The sequence below is a fragment of the Halyomorpha halys genome, unplaced genomic scaffold, assembly GCF_000696795.3.
Source record: "Halyomorpha halys isolate HHAL.00 unplaced genomic scaffold, Hhal_1.1 Scaffold187.1, whole genome shotgun sequence".
In the NCBI taxonomy this organism is placed as follows: Eukaryota; Metazoa; Arthropoda; class Insecta; order Hemiptera; family Pentatomidae; genus Halyomorpha; species Halyomorpha halys.
Window position 1 is genome coordinate 116,039 of NW_027113649.1, and position 20,810 is coordinate 136,848.

A 20,810-nucleotide genomic window follows, 5' to 3' on the forward strand; every position below is an offset into this window, starting at 1 on the left:
TATTGAATATTTATTTCAGTAAATACGATGACATTTCATTACTGCTCATTTACATTCATTAACTATAGCAGAGAATTATGCTTTAAAAAATCTAATTCATATGTTTTCTACTGAGGGAATTGAGACGGGGCCATATTACTATTTTTGTTATTAAAATAATTGAACGGCTATTAACCTTCTGGTGGTATGTGACACATATACATTTTCCATTGGCTACCAAGTTCAACTAGGGTTCCAAGTGGCAGTGTTGGGGCCACCACATATCTTCTGCTGCAACATGGGAAAGAATTCACTACCCTTTTGACAATGCTGTTGTGAGATATTCTCTTGTGAATGGAAATTTGTATGACTTACATAACTGCAACCTTCTACATTACTATTTCAAAAATTTTCAATTTATTATGAATGAGATTGATTCGTCTTTGGATCTATATGGTAGTCCTGTGATTAAATATTGTGGAATCAGGTGATAAAGATTTTTTGAAATAATTTTAGTGATACTGACGAGATTTACAATATTTTTGTTCCCAAGGAAAAGTCTGAGTCTGAAGTCAGTTATGAATCGAGTGACGATGATGAGGAGGACAAACCATTGGCCAAGAATCACTTTAAGGCAATACAAATTAAGAACAAAAAAGTAGCAAGTTCCTGGATTTGGCAAAAGAATCACATTCCGTAAAGTAGAAGTCCTGAACATAACCCTCTTAGAAACCTTCCTGGTACCAAAGACCCAGCTAAATTTGTAACCGACTATGATAACATTAAGTGTGAAGAGGTTGGTCTTTATCCGAACTACCAGAAGACGAAACTTATGACAAATAGCATAAAAGATGAGTTTGAAATTAACAACCATAATTTGGGATATGTTGAAAAGAATATTTATCTGGGTCAGTTAATATCATTCACGGATAGAGGAGCAAAGGAGATCCAGAGGAGATTGGCACTTGGCTGGAATACGTTTTGGTCCCTCAGGCATTTCATGAAAGAAAAACAAGTATTGACCTTAAAAGGCAGGTCTTCAACAGTTGCATTAGCCCAGTGGTCACTTATAGATGCCAAGCGTGGTCACTGACTATAGCTCAGGAGAGTAAAGTACAGGTGTTGCATAATATTGGAAGAAGCATTGTGAATGTGGGTAAAAGGGATCGAATAAAAAATTCTTGGATACGGAAAGAAACAGGACTCACTAGCACACTAAAGGTAACAAGATTGAGCAAATGGAAATGGGCTGGGCATCTCCTTTGGTGCGAAGATGAGAAGATGACAGATGGTCAAAAATTGGTACAGAATGGACTCCATTTGACCTTCAAAGAAGAAGAGGGCATCAAAAGAAAAGATGGAGCGATATGCTCATCAGCTGCACTTGGAAAAGTTGTAGAGAGTGGACGATTTCAAATGCAATCAGATTCAGATTGCTGATAAAATGCATCCATTTTGAATGGGAACAACAAAAGAATGATTGTTTGGCTCCCAAAGTCAACATAATGTCGTCAAAACCGATACGTTTGGAAAGGTTAAAAAATTCTTTTTTTTTTCATAATAAAACTTATTTGTGTGAACTTTGTCTTGATCTTTTATCACCCTTTATTCGAAACTTTGTGTTTTTCCAAGTAAAAGACCTCAAATCTATGCTGTGTATGTGGCACATGCTCAGGCAATCCAGTAATTTTGAGCTGAAGGCATGACCATCAGAAGGTTAATAATTGACATTAGGTATATTAATGCTGATTTTGAGCTAAATATTAATAACTTGTAAGATTTTTTATTTATCTCAAAGAATAATTGACCAAGATATAAGTTTTGTACACTAATAATAAAATTTTTATAAATCATCAATCTTAATGTGATAATATTAATAAGTTCCATAATGGAGTTATTTATTATAATAATAATGTGCTGTAGGATTATTTATTAGTCAGGACGCTATAGATATTTACCTTTATCAAGCTTCAGCAATAATTTGTTTTAATTTTTATTTAACCATTAAGCTATAATTTATTTATTTCCAATGCTATACATACAATAAGAGCAAAGGAAATTTCACATGAAACACGATTTATGCACATGACATTGCTTACTATTAACACTAAAATCACAATTGATTTTTATGAAAGTTGCTATATTTTTTTTTTCTGAACCTCTTAATCTACCCTATAAAGGTTATTGCTCTATCAAGGTGGCAATGAATAAATTTTACTCCTTTACATTTTACCTTGTAAAAAACTTAGATCATGCAGTAAATTCATGTATTGCCCCCAAATACTATCTCTTTATTTTTCACAGTCGGGATCCCTCAGCTAAATATGAAAGTAGTAGATGGTTCATTATTATTTTCTTTGGCTTTTGTTGAACTTTAATCTATTTTGTATTTGTTTACCCTTCTCTTTCTATTTTATTTGGAAAATATTTGAAGTCACTATCAATGCTTTCTTCATTTGTAGATCATATTTCAATTAAGTTAATTTTTTCATCTATTTCTAAAACAGTCATCAATAGAATAAATAATTATGTTGGTTTTAAAAATTATTCATGCACTCAGGGTTATACATTAAATTTTCAATATTTTTTTAAACTAGAAATTGCAGAAAAAAAAAGTGAGTATGTTAGTAAGCATCAAAGAATCATTTATTTACTTCATCTCTAATTATTATAGAACGTTTTTGAGTGATTAACTCAACATTCAAAATGATTTTGAGCATATACAAATCCTATTAAATCTGAGATGACTTAATTCCATATCCAAGGAGTTGTGATTAATTCCATTTGATAATTTATCTATTTCAAATACTAAAAAATACATAAAATTTTATTCCAATAAGTTATTAGATTGAAGGGTGATCTTATACTATAAAAAAAAAAAGCAAAGTGATAATTATTATGGAGAGGAGTAAAATATACTCATACAACCTAATTTGGGGTTAAAATTATCATTAGTTAAAATCTATTTTTTTATAACTCTGAAATAAAATACTCTATTCTTTTGATTTATCTTGTGAGCTGAGGTATAAGAAATGGGAAATTTAATTTTGAACTTTCATTTTACCATAAAAGGAAATGTGATTTTGGAAGTTAATACACCTAACAAAGGGTATGGTTTGTGTAGAAGCCTGCCAGCAAGAAGGCAGACTACTCCATGTTGAGAAGGTGATTGTATTATTATGTAAGTAGTCTGTTGTGTCAAACTCTTATCCACACGAGATATCAGATTTTTATTTAAATAATAAAATATAACAATAATGAAAGACTTGAGTTACGTTAATTTAAATACAATAAAAATTGTTGATAAGGGTTTCAGATTTGTGGACACACTTTTGGTGTTTGTAGTGAAACTTGCACACATACTCTAATACACGTTTTCAATTCACATAGTAGTCAGTGTTGTAAAATTGTCGCAGTTAACTTAAGAACACTTGTGTCACAACGTCAGAGGAAAAAGTTTGGAATTCTCACCCCCTACTCACAAATCCATTCACAACTGTTATACACATGTTCTCTATTTAATATTATTTCTTCACAGGTGTAGTTTCATTTGTAGTATTGTGTACTAAGATATGGTCAGGCTGTGAACACTCAAATTGGTACAAATATGATGCTTTAAATGTTTTTCATTCAGTACTATTGCACTTAATATATGTGTGTGGCTTTATATTTTTGTGGATTCAATTGATACTGAACTGTTTGAGAGGAAAATTATAATTAATCAAAAACAGGAGTTGATCACTATCAATCATGTTTAGTGAACAAATTTTATAATTCATATGAAATTAACTCTAGGATTTTTGTTAGGAATAAATAATTTTTTTTTTTGGAATTGAAAAAAAAATATATTTTCTCATATTGCATTATTCTGATTCTACTACAATAATTATTTTTTTAAAAAATACAAAGAACTGGAGCTCTAAATAATTAAGAAAACACTGTAAAATACCAAGAAATATTACAAAGGTTATGATTTGAGTTATTAAATCAATCAGTCCACCCATGGGACAATTTCTCTTTTTCATTTTTATGAATCATAAATTTAAAAAATCTTCATTTAAGCTGTCCCTCTGCCTTCCTCAGAAAAAATCCACAACATGATTTTAATATTTTAAAAAATCAACACATCATTCTTATGACGTCTCATCTCAACCATATTTTTTTATAATACCTGTATACATTTTTTTGACTGAACAATGAAGACATCTTTTGTGATGTCTCTAGATGAAGTATTAATTTTTTTTTCTGGAGTTTTGAGGAATCACTGACTAGCAACTAAATGATACATAAGTTCTTCAAGCTGAAAAAAAATCATACTTATAGTTATAACTTAAAATTCATTGAAATCAATTTCCATCAAAATGGTAATTAGATCCAATGTGGTATTTTACTTCATTTTTCTAATTGAAGTTGCACCTTAGACTTTTTCACTTAGGAATCAGTAATTAGCTTCTCTGCATAAATATTTAATTTTATGTTTGTACTCTGAAATTTTCTATCACTAAGAACCATTAGAAATAATTACAGTATCTGTAGACTTTAAAATTTTGATGACTTATAAATAGACTTAAAAATAAAAAACATACAGACCAATATGAAAATAGTTAGAAAAAGAGAATAATATTTTCACTTTTGCTGCAACTGGTTCCAGCTTTTATTTGACTGACATCAGGGTAAAATAACAATTAATAACAACAACAATAAACTAAATAAAAATTAAGAATAAAATAAATGTTCAAAATATGAATTATGAGAAATGTACCGATTATAAATTAAAAGTAATAAACTTAAGCACGGGATGGAGGGAGCAGTCCATTTGGTTAGGAAATTAGAAATGTTATCTTCTTTTGAAAGGCAATGTGTAATACCAGCTAAAGAAGTTTTGTTCAAATATGGTAGGTGATTAGTTTTTAATTCATTTATTTAACACATTGTAATTTATTTATTTACTATATTGGTGATTTTTGTGTAGTTTTGTATTGTTGGTAGATATTAATTGTTATTTTTGCCTAATAAAGGTCAAATAATGGCTGAAGCCTGTTGTGACTACAGTAGTAATACTTACAGGAAGAAAATCTATTTTTCTTATCCAGATTTCAGGTCTATACATTAGATGTGATTTTATTATAAAATAATATGCCCTGTTGAATTTTGGATGAAATTTTTCTTTGACATCTGTATTTTGGTGCTATAATTTGAAAATGAGAGAATACACTTTCTATTATTTATTTTTTTTGTTTTTTAAGATAAATATAATAGGTTCTTTAATTTTAGTATTATTTGGAAAACTGGCAAATTTAATTGAAAACCTTTTAAAGTTAATCTAAATTGAAAGATAAAAAAATAGCTGAAATTAAAATAAAATTAGCTTATTTAAAATGTACCAATGAGTTTTTAATATAATGATAAATTAGTATTTAAAATGTACCAATGAGTTTTTAATATAATGACAAAATAGTACAGACATTAAGGTCTAGATTACATGTTTTAGTGCCAATTCTAAAGTACTAGTCACTTTCCAGGCAGTATTATCTTGTTGAATGAGAAGTTACATTTTTTTTCTTTGATATGTTGTCCATGTATAAAACTTAAAATGCATCAATAACTCTGAACAAATTTAATTAAGAATATTACCTCTTCTTGTTATAACATATTTGCATAATATCACAATTGGGCCTTTAGAATAATATAGTGATACATAAATTTATCTACAACACTAAAAAGTAGTAATTAATCTGGTTGTAATGGTTTCAAGTTTCCAAATTGTAGGAATCCATAACCAGTTAGCTACTTAATTGTTGGAGTGAAAAGTTCCCAAGTACCTTGCACTAAATACATTGTAAACTAGGCCTGACAGTAATGAATGTGTAAACACAAAATTAATATAATTTCTAAGTTGATTTGAAAGCCCAATCTTCAAGATTTTGCCTATATTTTTAGTTCATAAAGGTTTTAATGATTTTTGTTAATTTGATTCAAAATAAAGTAAAAATGAGAATCTCAGAAAATGAAAAAAAGAACTCAATATTTCTCATTTTTACTAAAACTTTCAAAAAGTATTGAGTATTAGAATGGTTATTTAGATTTAAGTTCTTCAATAATATTTTTAAAACTACATTAACATTCATTTATATTCTTATTATAATGTGTGTTATGTACGTGTGCGTGTATGTATATTCACAAAACAAAATAAATAAAAATACTACTGGCAATATTAAAGTTATTTTTTTGTGATTTAAAGTTTTATTATTTGCTATTTAAAAAATTATATGGTGACTTTTTAATGTTTGTGCGCACGTGTGCACATGACACGTAGAATCTTTTGATTTTCATTTAATTTGTAAACTGCTATTTCAATGCCTAACATTTATATATATTTTATTAAATTATGAGCTGTTAATTAATAGAAATGAATTTTGTCATTCAATAACTATTACTTAAATATATCACATGGCACAGAATCATATTGAGCTAATCAAATAATTAATATTTTTACAACTGTGTTTTTAGTATAAAATTTCATGGAATTTAAATTAAACGATTATTAATGCTTGTTTGTATTATCAAAAGTGATATCTACAGTTGTCAAGCTAAGTCCTCATAATTTAGTTTTTTAAATTAAATATACTATAGCTAGGTTTAATATTATTTTCATTAAAATCTTTAATTATTTGACTTGAAATAATTTCATTGTCTTGAATTGTTATTAAGAAGAAAATTTACGAGATTCATGATGGAAAATTGAGTTATTTATTAGCTTGTGGAAATATTGAAATCATTTCAAATTAAGCTCATAATAGGGAAAAAATTTAAATGAAAGATTTTTGGCATTAAAATAATTGAATTTCATTCATCTTCATATTTTACCTTTTTTTGTTCCATAAATTTCAATACTATTGGAATATTTATTAGAATTGAGGGCATTGAAATACTGAAATAATTTATTGCACAGTAGTCGTAGGCATGCCAGCTTCAAACATTAACACGCCACCTACTGATCGCACTAACTCACCCCTGCAAACACACCGCACCTCCTCTCACTCCCCCTAGAGTCTGTCTCACAGTAGAGTATTTCGGGGAACGGCTTGCATCGTAAGCTATACATGCACCTCTTTTACTCTCACTTATTCTCACTTCCAGTCACTCATTTTATTTTTATCTTATTTTCTTAAGGCATATAAAAGCTGCCAAACTAACCACTTCATTGCTAACTAACTCTCAACTGTAACTGGACTAATGACTAATATGTAAAGAACTTTGGGTTGGATTATTATTGTTTCAATTTACTTATAGTAAATTAACTGCTTTTGGAAGGAATATTGTTAACTCATTCATTTAATTACTTTTAGAAATTTTGAATATGGAATACATCTTATTGTTAAATGATAATTTTTTTATTTTTTATTTAGTCTCTGGTTGCTGTATTTCTGGAATAGTTGTTTTAACTGACTTATTCATTAACATTTTCTAATTATTAATCCTGAAAGCATGCTTTATTTGAAATTGATAGATACTGGTATTATTTATGAGATGGGATTTTTTTTTTTAAATTGTTATATTTTATTTTATTTTCAACTTTAATGCTGATTAGTTATTATTGGTGATTCATTTAATCAAAATGTTTATCGAATCAAATGATTGAATTAGTTATACATTTCCAGAGACTGATCAAGATGAATAATAAATCAAGAATTTCGTTTGATTGATTTATTTACTTATTTATTTCAGTGATTTATTGACTAATATTTGAAATTTTTGAAAGAGTTAAAATGCAATAAAAAAAAAGAAGAGAATAGTTCAATACAGAAGTAGGTGTTACTATACAATAGAGAAATGTTGTGGATAATAGTATTATATGAGATTCATAACCATTATTCTAAAAATAAAAAATCAAAGCATTATTTTTTGCTGAGAGAAAATTTACAATCATTGGAAAAATCATTGCTAAATATAAGTTTAATTTTGTCAGCATCACTTCTAACACCCCATTAAATAGAAGACCCTCGCTTCATCACTTTAATTAAGATTTGAATTGGGGTCTGCCCTGCCTTCTGAGGTTAAAATGAGTAGTTATTTGAATTAAGAAGTAACCTGTTCTTAAAATTGAAAAACAATTATTAAAAAAAGGTATATTACATTTTATAAAGTAATTCATATTGAGAATGTATTAATGGTGTACAAAAGGTTAAACTACTTGATGAATCTGTAAAAATATTCTTTTTGAGAAGTTACATGGAGGTTTAGCCTCGATAAATAACTTTTCCTGATTGTTTGCCTTTCATATACTCGAAGAACATCCTATTTCACTTTCCAAGCTTGATTTTCTTATCAGTCCACATCTTCTTCAGTTGGTCTCATGTTCACTTTCTTTCTATAATTTCTAAAATACAATATTTTGGTTACTTTTTGTAAAATATATAAACAGCTAATAATTTTACCATTTTCTTCACATTAAAATCAATGACTTCAAGTCATTTATTTCCATATTTGATTGAAGATTTAATGTGACATGAAAGCATTTGATTGAATGATTAATTAATTGATGGAATATTCAACTAAGTCATTAGTCATTAAATATTTCATTAATTAAACATATTCATGGTCATGTTGAATCCTTCTTACAATGTATAAAGCAGAATAACAATAATAATTATTAGTTATAATTTCATCATAGGCTTATTATACAATTATTAGCTGTTTTTTTCTGACATTGATATGGCCAGTATTCTAATTATACAATTTAGAAACAGCTTTTACTGCATATTCACCTCTTTTTTACATAAGAAAAAGTTATTTGAGTAAGGGGTGTGGTGAAGAAAGAAAAACACAGATAAGTGTTAACTTTTTTAATCTGCTTTTATAATTTCGAAACTGTTGTTAAGGAATGCCTGGTTGTTATGGTATTGATCTTTTGTTAAGTATTTCAAAAACCATTTTTAGATACTTTTTTGGCAGTTTTTTTAGAACTAAATTTTTTTAGAAGGAAAACCCTATTCAAAAGGTAGTTTTTAGACATGTAAAGGGGAAAAGGGTTCTTAATTTTTTTTTTTTTTCATCATAAACTTAAATATTATCAGTATCTGTCAATATGGAATCTAAATTTTATAAAAAATACTAGTTCCTGATAATTTTTTTTCACAAACTGGAGTTCAGTTAAATATACATTGATTTTTTCAATAATCAAATTAGTGAAATTTTTTAATCATAGAAATTTACATTTATATGTAAAACCATTGAAAATTGAGAGTAACAAAATAAAAGGAGTTCTTTAATTTAACCGATTCCCTTATCAATTGATCATTCAGACTTTAGTCTTAGGTATACAAGTTATCTTTCTGTCGATGTTTTCTTCATTCAACCTTTCAGAGTTGCTATTTAGACCTATGTCTTATTGTCTAGATCTATGTCGTAATGCTCTTGTTTTTACAAGATTCCAGAGAAAAACCACCTCAGGGGCCGAGGATCTGTAATTTAAACATTTAAAACAGAGGACATGTCATTTTAAAAGTTATAATCAGGAACATATATAATTTCAAAAATACATTCATGAATCCAAACATAAAAAAACTCTTTAAAAAGATTATTTGTCAAAATTATAAAATAAAAGTTATGAATTTTATAATATTTACTAGACCATAATGGAATGGTAAACAGAATTTTTTTTCATCAGAACCAAATTATTTTTCGTTAAATAAAAAGTTGTTAAAATGTCACGTAGTTTACAAAATATTAATATTATTTAAATTTATCCTAATTTAATGATTTTCCCCTATACTTCGATATCATTATCAAATCTTATCATAATTCAGCTTTAAAATAGTAAAATGTAAACTGTTATATTATCAATTAATTTTATATGATTTGATTGGTAGCAGTGAGATATGATCACATTCAAACTTGACACAAACAGTTTTAAAGCATATACTTCAGTTTATTTTCTCTATCTTAACCAACTATCCCATAGGAGAATATTCTTTCAGTTAAAAAAAAATCAACATCAAATAAGTTAACTGTTAGAAATTAAATACATTCATGTTAATATATCAATTTTAAATAATTAAGATATCAATTTATTTTAAAACATATATATTTTCATTTTGACATAAGTTCATGTGGGTAGATGGAGCTTTATACGATCTTTTTTGAAAAAGTGATCTTACTGGATGAGAAAAAGAGGAGCATGTTTTTGTCAAGCCTGTGAGGTAAACTGAATTTGAGATAAAAATTACTATCTCTAATAAAGTAATACTGATTATTTAAAAATAAATAAAATAATATAAATCTAAGGGATATCTGATTTAGATTTTTTTTAATTATTAAATTTTATTAAATATTTAAATTTTATAGATTTTTTCAGATAGTGATTATTGTTTGAATAAAAAACCAGTTTGTGATCGTTCAAAATATAAGTTGAGTAGACTCTCTCCAGTTTTTATTTAAATAAATTATGATGAAATTTAATAATTATTTTTATGAAAATTATGAAGTAAATCAATTTGTTTATTGTTTTTAATTTTTTTTTCAATTAAAAACAAATAAAAGATTTGGAAAAGGGTTTAGTCCTACATAAAAGTTGAAATCTCATCAGAATTTCATACTATCATTAAATTTTAAATTTAACATAGATTATTAGAAACTCTCTTCTACATGAAGTTCAGAACATGTTTTAAGCCATATGAGCCCCATATCCATCATCGAAATTGAAAATTAAACCTTAAATATGATATTATAAATTTCAGATTTAATTTATAGATATTTAATGGCTGAAATTTTAAAAAGATATATAAAAAGAGCCATGATTAGTGTTTGTGGTTTATGGAAAATGTTATTTCACCAGTCTAATTTTATTCACTGCTTACTAAACAACATAAAAAACTAATTATACAAATTTAAACATAAAAGTAATTTGATAAAAACCATCAATTATTTTAACTTAACAATGTTAGTATATAAATTAGTGGATGTCCTATATAAATTGGTCTAAATACTTCACACTATCCAGTTGATCTAATTAAAAAATACTGGAGGAAAAAGTTGTAGGTCTATTCCTATATCATTTTCCCCCGATTCTATTCCTGTATTGTGACTAAAACGTTCTGTTTAATAATCTTCCAGATTGTTATGATTTCTTATTATAATATGTATAATAATATAATATAATAAATGTTATATTTGAGGTTTCCTATCATCAATACCAGAAAAGTTGAAAAAATTGAACTAATTTTCTCTAGAAATTTAAAATTATATTAAGTATAAATCATGATTGATACAGAAACTATTTTTAAAAATTCTTCCTGCTTCAGAAATGTTTTTCTCATTGATCAGTGAAATTTAAACCATCAAGAGAATTTATTTATTTGAACTTGAGTGAACCAAGCATGAAATCTTTTGATTTCATTTTACTAAGCTAAATCATTTACATATGTCAATTAATTATTCATATGACTAAATGGTTAATTTATCATTTAAAAATAATTTAAATTATCAAATAAAATATTCAACTATATAAAATGAAGAATTAAAATGCATCAGTAAAGTAATGAAAAGATATTTTTTTAATGACATATAATCACCAAAAGAATTAAATTTTATTTTTTTTTATATTCATTAATTAAATGTAGTACAGTAATTAAATTCTTACAATACTGAACTTCATTTAAGTTTCAAAAACATTTTTTGTACAGGGGAAAGTTAAATGTTCAAAATTATTTATAAATTATCTACTTTTCATTTAATTAAATTATTTTCTATTTATTCATAACTAAAGTTTTTCCATTAAGAGAGAGTCTGCTTGACAAATATATAAGATAAAACTAGAAACTTAGTACTTAAAAAAGTATCACATAGGGAGGAGAGAGTTTAGGGGGTGCGCGTGCGTTTAGAAAGGGGTTAGACTGTGACATGGTTTCGTCAAAATATGCGTAGCGTGCCAGGGTTTGGTCGCCTCCGGCTTCACTCCAAAGGTGGTAAACCAGTTGCATTTGTCGAGTTCAAAGATGTGAAGGCTGCCTCTGGAGCTATGTCCGCCCTCCAGGGATCCTTCCTTTTGTCTTCAGATCGTGGTGCCATTCGCATTGAGTACGCCAAAACCAAAATGTCTGAGGTACAGGCTCAATATATCAGCCATGTCATTAGATTCTTTATTTATTTATTTCATCAATTATCTCTTCCCATTGACATAAAACACATCACAATTATGTGACATAACTCCATATAGTTCAAAGCACCAAAATTCACTTAAGGACTACTGTTCAGCTGACTTTTGACTTATTTAGATACTTGTTTTAATGAAGTTACTAAAATCTAATGAAAAGTAAATTAATGTTAAGTGTTAAGTAATAAACTACGATCTTAGACATGTGTTGACTAGCTTCTGACAGGGCTTCGACCATGATTTTTTACCATTCTATTTATGATTTTCATTCTTTTTTGGAGAAAAAAAGTTCATTTCCGGTTTTCTTAAAAAATATATAATCTGTCTACATATGACTTATAACATTGGGAAATGTCTTTGAAGTTAAAATCTAAAAGCTCTTTCTCATGGCCTAATAAAATATTACGATATAAAGTATTTTGTTTTGTTATTTATTTTATGTTATATCCAGAGCTGTTAGAAAAAACTGTCAAATAGTGAAGAATTGAGAAGTAAGTGTTGTGTTAATGTATGAAGTTTTAATTTAACCAAAAAATGGTCACAAAAACTAACTTAGGGTCAGGCGTAACTCCACTTTAGAATGCTGGTTGGGCTTAATAGCCAAATAAAGTGGACTGTATTTGAGAAATTAATGGAAAGAAAATTAACATCAATTGAAGAAAAAAATATTTTGTATAATTTACAACATGTTAGTTGGTGGGTGGTGGAGGGTTTGGCCAACAGAAATCATTTCTGATTAGACTGCTAATGACTTGAATCCGAACATACTCAGGTATGTCATTGATGGTATTGGATCGTTGGCTGTCTCTACTCCCTTGATCTCTTCTCCTCTTGCTCCCTAGCCTTCTCTTAGATTACCAGGGAGCCATGCCTTCTATGTTCTACTGTGGTGAGGTGATTTTCAATGGAAAAAAGAAATAAGATTTTGCTGTGGGAAAATGGCTCTCTCATGCCCCTTAGTCTATCTCTTCTCTCCACAGAGGTCGCTTGCAGAAGTAAGGTTTTATTATTTGCCATTAGGGGTGCTAATAGTGTTTATATTCTGGGGAGCTTCTTTTCTTTTCTATGAAACAGTTAATGGCTAGATATTATATAAGACACTTGTACTCCTTAAACCAGTTGAATCTTTACTCAATCCAACTGTATGACTGTTCCCTTTCCTGACTTATTATACCACCTGAAATCTACTCTTATAAGATGCTAATAGATCACCTTAAAGGCTATGACATTATGGCTTTATATAGTTTTATTGGTTTGTTAATTTAGCGTTAATGGACCATTGGAGAAGAGGGAGGGGAAGGAAGAAGAACAATATTGAATGATTAGAATTTCCCAATCCAGGCCCTTTTCAAACTATTTTTGTGTTACTTGCTGTGGCTCCTGCTCCTTGTCGCTGTCAATGGTCTTTTTTGAGAAAAATGAATTAATTAGTTTTAGAAACAGTTATATTTTTATTTTCAGTTTGGTAGTGGTTCGAAGCCCTGGTTTGTAGATGTTGAAGTTCATTAGGTTTAATAGAGGCTATTAACAAAGTATCAATCTTCTATCCAAAAGCAGCTTGTGCTGACTTACAAGGAACATCTTTCAATAATATAAAAAAATTTAAATCAACAGCAGAATTTATCTGGATGTATAAATAAAATACATGATCATAGGTAATATTTTAAATGAAATATACCTAATTAAAATCTTAAATTTTTGATACTCTGTTTAAATTACCTTTGTAGGGTGTATCAGTTTAGAATGAAAAGTTACCATTTTAATATTATATTAAATAACATTAATTGATATTTAACGATCAAAGAGTTTTATGATATAAGATTTTTTTTAATATGCAAAATACTGAAATTTTAGGTTTTTTTATTCTTGTAGATTCAACATTCACAATAATTTATTTCAAACCTTATTTGAATTTATTATTAACATTTGAAAATAATTTACAAATTTCTTTTATGAGAAAATCAAACTAAAAATACTGATCCAGTCAAAACCTTGTTAGTTTTACTTATATGCTGCAATAGATGAACTTTCAGTAGTCTGTTAAATAAGATCATACCAGAGTGTTAAGATTATTGTGAATATATATAAATATATTTTCTTGAGCACCTACCTCATTAAATACTTACTTTATGTTGTAGTAATTTCAATACTTCATAATTTAGTAAAACATGAATAAACAGTCAATATAATATTTTTTTGCCTGAAATGATCGTGGTAATTTTTTTTATGTGAACTGATTCACCCTATTTAATGTAAGAACCGTGTACATAATTTTGATTTTGATTTAAAAAGAAAAAAATCTTAAAAGTATGTTTTTTTATCAGTAAAATCAAAAGTCTTCTGAATTAAGTACTAATACTTTGTTACTTCAAATACATTTAACAATTGTTTTCAACTACCTTTTTTTTTTTTGTTAATTCTGCAATTATTTTAAACTAAACATTAGACAGAAATATATACTTTTTTATTTAAGCATGATGTATTTTCTGTTTATTTATATTTTTGTTATATTTATCTGACTTTTTGTACTCCCATAAACAATTCCTTTAGTTACTCATATCTTATTCAGTTTATTATTATTAAAATGTGCTTGTTGTTGAATGTTCATTATAATTATGTAACCAGATACGACAATAGCATATTATGTTATTGATAATGTTGATGTTTATTTCTTAAAAGTTTTTTATTTTTTTTTTCGCTTTTAATAAGAAATTTGGAAATAAAAGAATTTTTAATGCGTTTTTTTTCTTTTGATTTTTGTTTTCAGTTAATTTAACAGGAGGTTCTGCTCAATGTGAATTGAAAATATTTTCATATTATGTTATGTCATTATTTTTTTTTTTTTATAGTGAATAGTGAATTGTTAACATTATTCTGGTGCATGTATTCAACATTTATTATGAATGCATGATTTTAAATGTTTGATTATATGTTATATTTTACTTATCTAGCATATGCTTGAATTGACTATAATCTATATTTATATTATATGCATATCTAAAATTAGATTTTTTAATATTTTAATTTAATTATTATAACTATTTCACTTGATAATTACTTTAAGAAAGGTTTTTGCTGGTCGTTTTTGTGTTTTTCACTTTACTTTAATTTATTTGTGTAACTGTATATCTCAGGTATGGAGATTGGAGATGATTCATTTGATCCACTTCTAGTTCTGCCATCTTTTATGTGAGTACCTTTCTATTGTTTGGGTGGTTGGATCATGATGCTCCTCGTTTGATAGATCATGAGAACTGGTTGTTGTCATTACATAAAATGCAACATAATTATTAAGTTTCTCATACTACACACTTTTGCTTAATTTTTTTTTTTACTATGTTTCACTTTGAAATTTTTCAATAATTTTTGTGGAATATTATCATACACAAACATCTATTAACAAGTTAGTCCCATCAGTCTTTTGTGTACATACATATATATTTTTTCTCTACACAAATAAATAATAATAATAAATAAATAAAAAATTTCAGTACATCATAACCTTTTAGATAGTTTTTATGTTTTTTCTTATATTACCATATTTTTTAGTTTTAGGTTAATAATAAAATTAATAAAGTTGCTGTTTATTCATATCATTTTATGGGCTTATAATATTTAACTTAATTTTTATTTTTATTTTTTTATCTTTACCAGATTTTCAAATTTTAAAGATAAATAAAGTAAAATATGTATTATTTATTAATGTTAACTTCTAAGTATACATTTGTCACTCAAAACTGATAACAATACAAAATAAATAAATTGAAACATTAAAGTAATAAAGAAATTTTTATATATCCCAACTAAATAATTCATATTCATCATAAAAAATTTAAAATAATAACCTTGTGCACATTGACTCAGTAGTAATAGATTTTAAATTGGTTTTAAACATGGAATACTCGATTGAACAAAAGGGTTTTCAATATATCGGAAAAGGGTTGCAATATTTTTTGTCTTTTAATGCATATTAATTTTAGATACAGTGGCAGCCCATTTATTTAGTTAGTTTTATTTCATTTATAAGGATATTCTGGTTTATTAGCATTATTTTCTCAATTTTCCTAGTATAATGAATGCTTATACTATGTTGAATACTTTTCTTTCTTTGTTTTTTTGTAATCTTTGTCACAACGCACACTATTTTTTCTCTCTCCCTATCCTTTTAATTTACATACACAATATATTATTTCTTGTTCAGATTTTTTATAGTTTTCAAATCTATTCATTAATTTCATCACAATTTTTCTATTTAGGGATAATTTAGGCATAAAGTGAATTAAATGAATCATTATTGAACCTGTTCTCAGAATTTGAAATAAACATATGAGGACTTTACTATTGTATCACGTGATACAAATCTGCTACCTGCATCCTATTCGGTATATTTTAATCTATATGAGTTTCATTAATTTTAATTGTTCCGAGAATAATATAAATTCTATGTTTTGAAAATTATAAGACCAGCCAAAACCTTCTTGGTTTAAAACTTTTAAAAAATATTCCAAAGAAGATAAACTTGTTTAACTTATTAATTTCTTTTTTGCAGATAATGGCATTATATTAATGCCTTCTCTTTATTTTCTCCAAAATGTTTTAATTTTGTAATTAAATGTACCTCTTTAATTGCAGGGATCCAGTAGGATCGAAGAAAATGGACAGGTTTAATTACAATTACATGCCATCAGCACAACACATTGCTAATACCTGACATTGGGAGAGAGGGACCGTCGAACCGGTGCAAGGCTAGCAGGGCAATGCAAACATGGATTCACCTTCATCTTGCCTTTTTAAAGTTTATCTTGGCTAGGATATATTTCTAACTACACCCAAATTGCATATTTCCACTTATTGTTTTTGTTAAATTATTTTTATATTGTTTATTATAAATACAAATATATATTGGACCAAGATAGACAATAAGATTTATCTGAGATAGTAAAATGAAAAGAAAAAAAAATTCATTTTTTTATAAGTTTCTATACTTTTTAGTGTAAATGTTTTTAAAATATATTTTTCTGTAACAGTTCAAAGCATGAAATCATGATGGACTCCATGCTTGTTCAATTGCCCTCTTCAAAAAAAAAAGAACAAAAACAAAAAAAAAATCTAAAAATAAAAATACCAAAGGTGCCCTTTGATTGCTATTTAAGATATGGTAATTCGGTCGATGGCTATAACCAGAAATATTAGTACTACTGATTTTGATTACAAAAACTGAGGCCTGTACTATTTATAACTGATTTAATAGTTGTGTCATTTTTATGTACTATATGAGTAGATATTGATAATGCAATATTTCTGATTAATTAATAATTAATAAACTTGTAGCATTAGGTGAAGTTGTAGTAATATTCTTATCTGGAAAATATAGCAAATTTCTATATTGTTTTATTTTCTTGGGAGGGAGGTAAAATGGTTTTCTAATGTAAAAGTAGATTAACTTAAGCATCGTTTACAGTGCCCTTTCCTTAAATCTTTATAATAGATATAAATAAATCTATATATATAAATATATATAAATTTAATATATATATTATTTGTGTATAAGAAGATAATTGTATAACACTGAGCATATTGTTTTTCATATTTCTAAAAATTATTTTGCAATTGATAAAATAAATCTTATTATAGCAATAAAATTCAAATAATATTAATGTAAATTATATATATCAAGGTCCATACATATCAGATCATATCAATAAGAATATTGATATGAACAAATTGCGACTATAATATTGTATATAGTTATTTACTTTCTTATTGTACGTGTGTACTTAAAAAAAAGCAAAAAAAAAAAAGCGCATTTTATCTTCTTAAAAATTATTTTAGACAAGAATTTTTTAAATGCTAAAATGAATATCATTCTATGCAAATATTTTTTCTATCTATTTAGCTTGAAGTAAATGGCTTTATTTATATTATGATTGGGATGCCTCTATGTATTTTAGTTATTTTTTCTTTTTCCTTTTTTTTTTTTTTTTTAACTCTAGGAGACTGAAGTTATTTCTAATTTTCTTCATTATTTAATGTGCAGAATACCTTGAGGTAAAAATGCAGCAAGACCAAAGTATCAGTTTAGATTGTTGTAATAAAATGATGTAAATAATTCTAATTAGTTTTACGGATGATTTTGTAGGTACTAATTGCAAGTATAGTTCAGTTGCAAGTTATTTATTTTGCTATATGTGTAAATTGATTGTATAGTAGGATTTATAAGTTTAGAAAACTAACAAATGCATACATTATATTTTGCTTTATAAAAGCATTAGAAGATAATTCTTTAGTATATGATTTGTTAAAAATTATTGAAAAATTCTTGTTTGTTTCACTAGCTGCCTTACCGGGTCTGTCGAAATACATTCCAATAGTTAATGATAATATACAGTGGTATAAGACCCAAAAATTATTAGAATTTTGATAACTATTTCTAAACATTTAACGAACATTAACTTTTAGAAATTTTGGTTCTGAGAGGCAGAATCGAGGCTCATACTTTTGAAATGCCCCTTTTTTCTAGAAGAAATTTAAAATATTTATGTAATTTAGGTTAATATATCGTTTTCATGTATGATAAAAATAATATATTTTGTTACATTGGGAGCTTTAAAGACCCATTGTTATATAATTATTTTTTATTCATGAAATATTCGTATTACCAAAGATTTTGTTGAGGCATCATTGCTTTAACATAAAAAATCCGATAATATGTACATGTTTACCTCCCAAAGAGTCTTTAGTTAACTTGTTGTATTCTATTTAAATTTAAGGTTATGATGTTAACCAAATATATTTATCGTAGATTTTAGTATAATAGTTATATAGTTTAAACTTTGCTTTTTGTGTGTATGTCTTATGTGATGTCAGAAAAAAAAAAAAATGTAGGATATAATTAAGATTTATACTGTTAATAATAGCAGGTCGATGGTAAAGTTATTTTTGGCTGTTTAACATGCTTGACATTGCATAGGCTAATCCATTTTATTGCGATGTCTTAGAGAACTTTGCGAACTATGCTTTTAGCCATATTTTGTACACAGAGCACTCGGCTATACTGTGCCTTGTTTACTCAGACCAAACAAAACCGTCTATATTATATTTATATACATTTTGTTGCTGAAAATTTTGAGATATTTGCACATTAAATTTATTGCACCATTTTTACAAGAAAAATATATATTCATGTTAAAATGACAATCAATGATAAATAAGAAAGTAAAAAGATTTTGTTGGTACGAGTTAGAACAAGATAGGGGTATAGACAGCTCTGTGGAATTTATCCGTCCATTAATGTTTGCATGTCATTGAGAATTAACATGCAACAATTTTAAGACAAATTAACATTTTTAAAAATTCAGCTCAAATGCTACAGGGGCATTATCTTTTGAAAGGAGATAATGCACATCAGACAAACGTACATATCAGAATTAGGCTAGGATCTATAAATGTTTATATTTAGCTAATTGTCTTTTGTTGTGAAAAGTAGAAAAGTCAATGAATCAGAGATGAGTCCAACTCACGCTGTTTGTGATTAACCAATTCTAAGTCAAGTACTATCTTTATATTGATTATGTAATAATTATAATATCTAACAATATTGATTATACTATCTATTCAATAAATTTATATTTATTTATTTATTATTTCAAATTGAGTATTTGTTATATGAATCAGTCTGTAATTTTGATTTTGTGACAGCGTGGGATGTGGGTCATTATTAGAATAACTCTATGTTGTAAATAAAAATTATTAGTAATGGACTGCTACATTGGCAAAGGATTATACCTACAGATTGCATTGTATTTTAATATAACTTGCCTCTTTTGAAATATTAATTGATAATGCAATACAATGTTGAATAATTGCTAAAAAAAAAAAAAGTAAATAGATGCTTGAATCTAGCTCTGCTCTGCAATCTGTAGCTTACCAACCTTGTTGGGTGTTCAAGGATTCATAAAGTCTATGGCCTTGACTGTGCGGTATATTTGTGATGAATGGTAGACATTAATGTCTCTAGCCTTCTTTATTTAAAATAGCACAACAGGTCATAGATGAATAAAAAAACACCATAATCGAAACATATCATGACTTGTGCCCCCATATAAAGTGTAACATTCTTAAATCTTAGCAAGTTAATAATATATTATAATGAATGTAATAAGTCATAGCTTTACCATATAGAAAACTAAATATAGGAGAAATGGTACAGTCCATTATGGCACAAAATTAAAAGTGTTTGGTAGTTTATGAATTACATAATATGTTTTATTTGAAACAATCTTAAGCAGTGTGTTGCTTTGCTGTTTGGCATTAACAAAGCCTATACCTTAATATAATTACATTTGTCAACATCTTAAATCATATTAAATTGTAAAGATGATGTACATGTTTTTGAAATAAAATCTTCAAAAAAAAAGATGAATGAATGATCCATGTATTTTTTATCAGCAATTTGTATATCCTTGCACTATCCTACATAACATTATCCAAATTTGTCAAACATTTAGTTAGATCTCTAAAATTGATTTTTGCTCACACTAGAAGTAAATCAGCCCTACTATTTTCTTATTACAAAAAGCCTACAGTTTGAAAGAATGTCTACAGATGCCTTGAAAAGAAATGTTTTATTCTTTCGTCAATATTAGATAATTGGTACCATTTACCCCATAGTGTTCCC

At 26.9% G+C, this 20,810-nt stretch overlaps 1 protein-coding gene across 5 annotated transcripts in view; it reads left to right on the forward strand.

Annotated features, from left to right (window-relative positions):
• cpo (couch potato) overlaps window positions 1-20,562 on the forward strand; it is a 41,776-nt gene extending 21,214 nt beyond the window's left edge. The window contains exons 7-8 of one of the 5 annotated variants that reach the window (XM_067051049.1): window positions 3,104-3,160; window positions 16,766-20,562. In XM_067051049.1, the coding sequence (XP_066907150.1) occupies window positions 3,104-3,140 (37 nt within the window). In that variant the 3' untranslated portion in view covers window positions 3,141-3,160; window positions 16,766-20,562. Of the gene's footprint in view, window positions 1-3,103; window positions 3,161-10,099; window positions 10,182-15,267; window positions 15,323-16,765 lie in introns of all 5 variants that reach the window. The other 4 variants (XM_067051048.1, XM_024360811.2, XM_067051050.1 and 1 more) reach the window with 4 other exon arrangements.
• The last annotated feature ends 248 nt before the right edge of the window (window positions 20,563-20,810 follow it).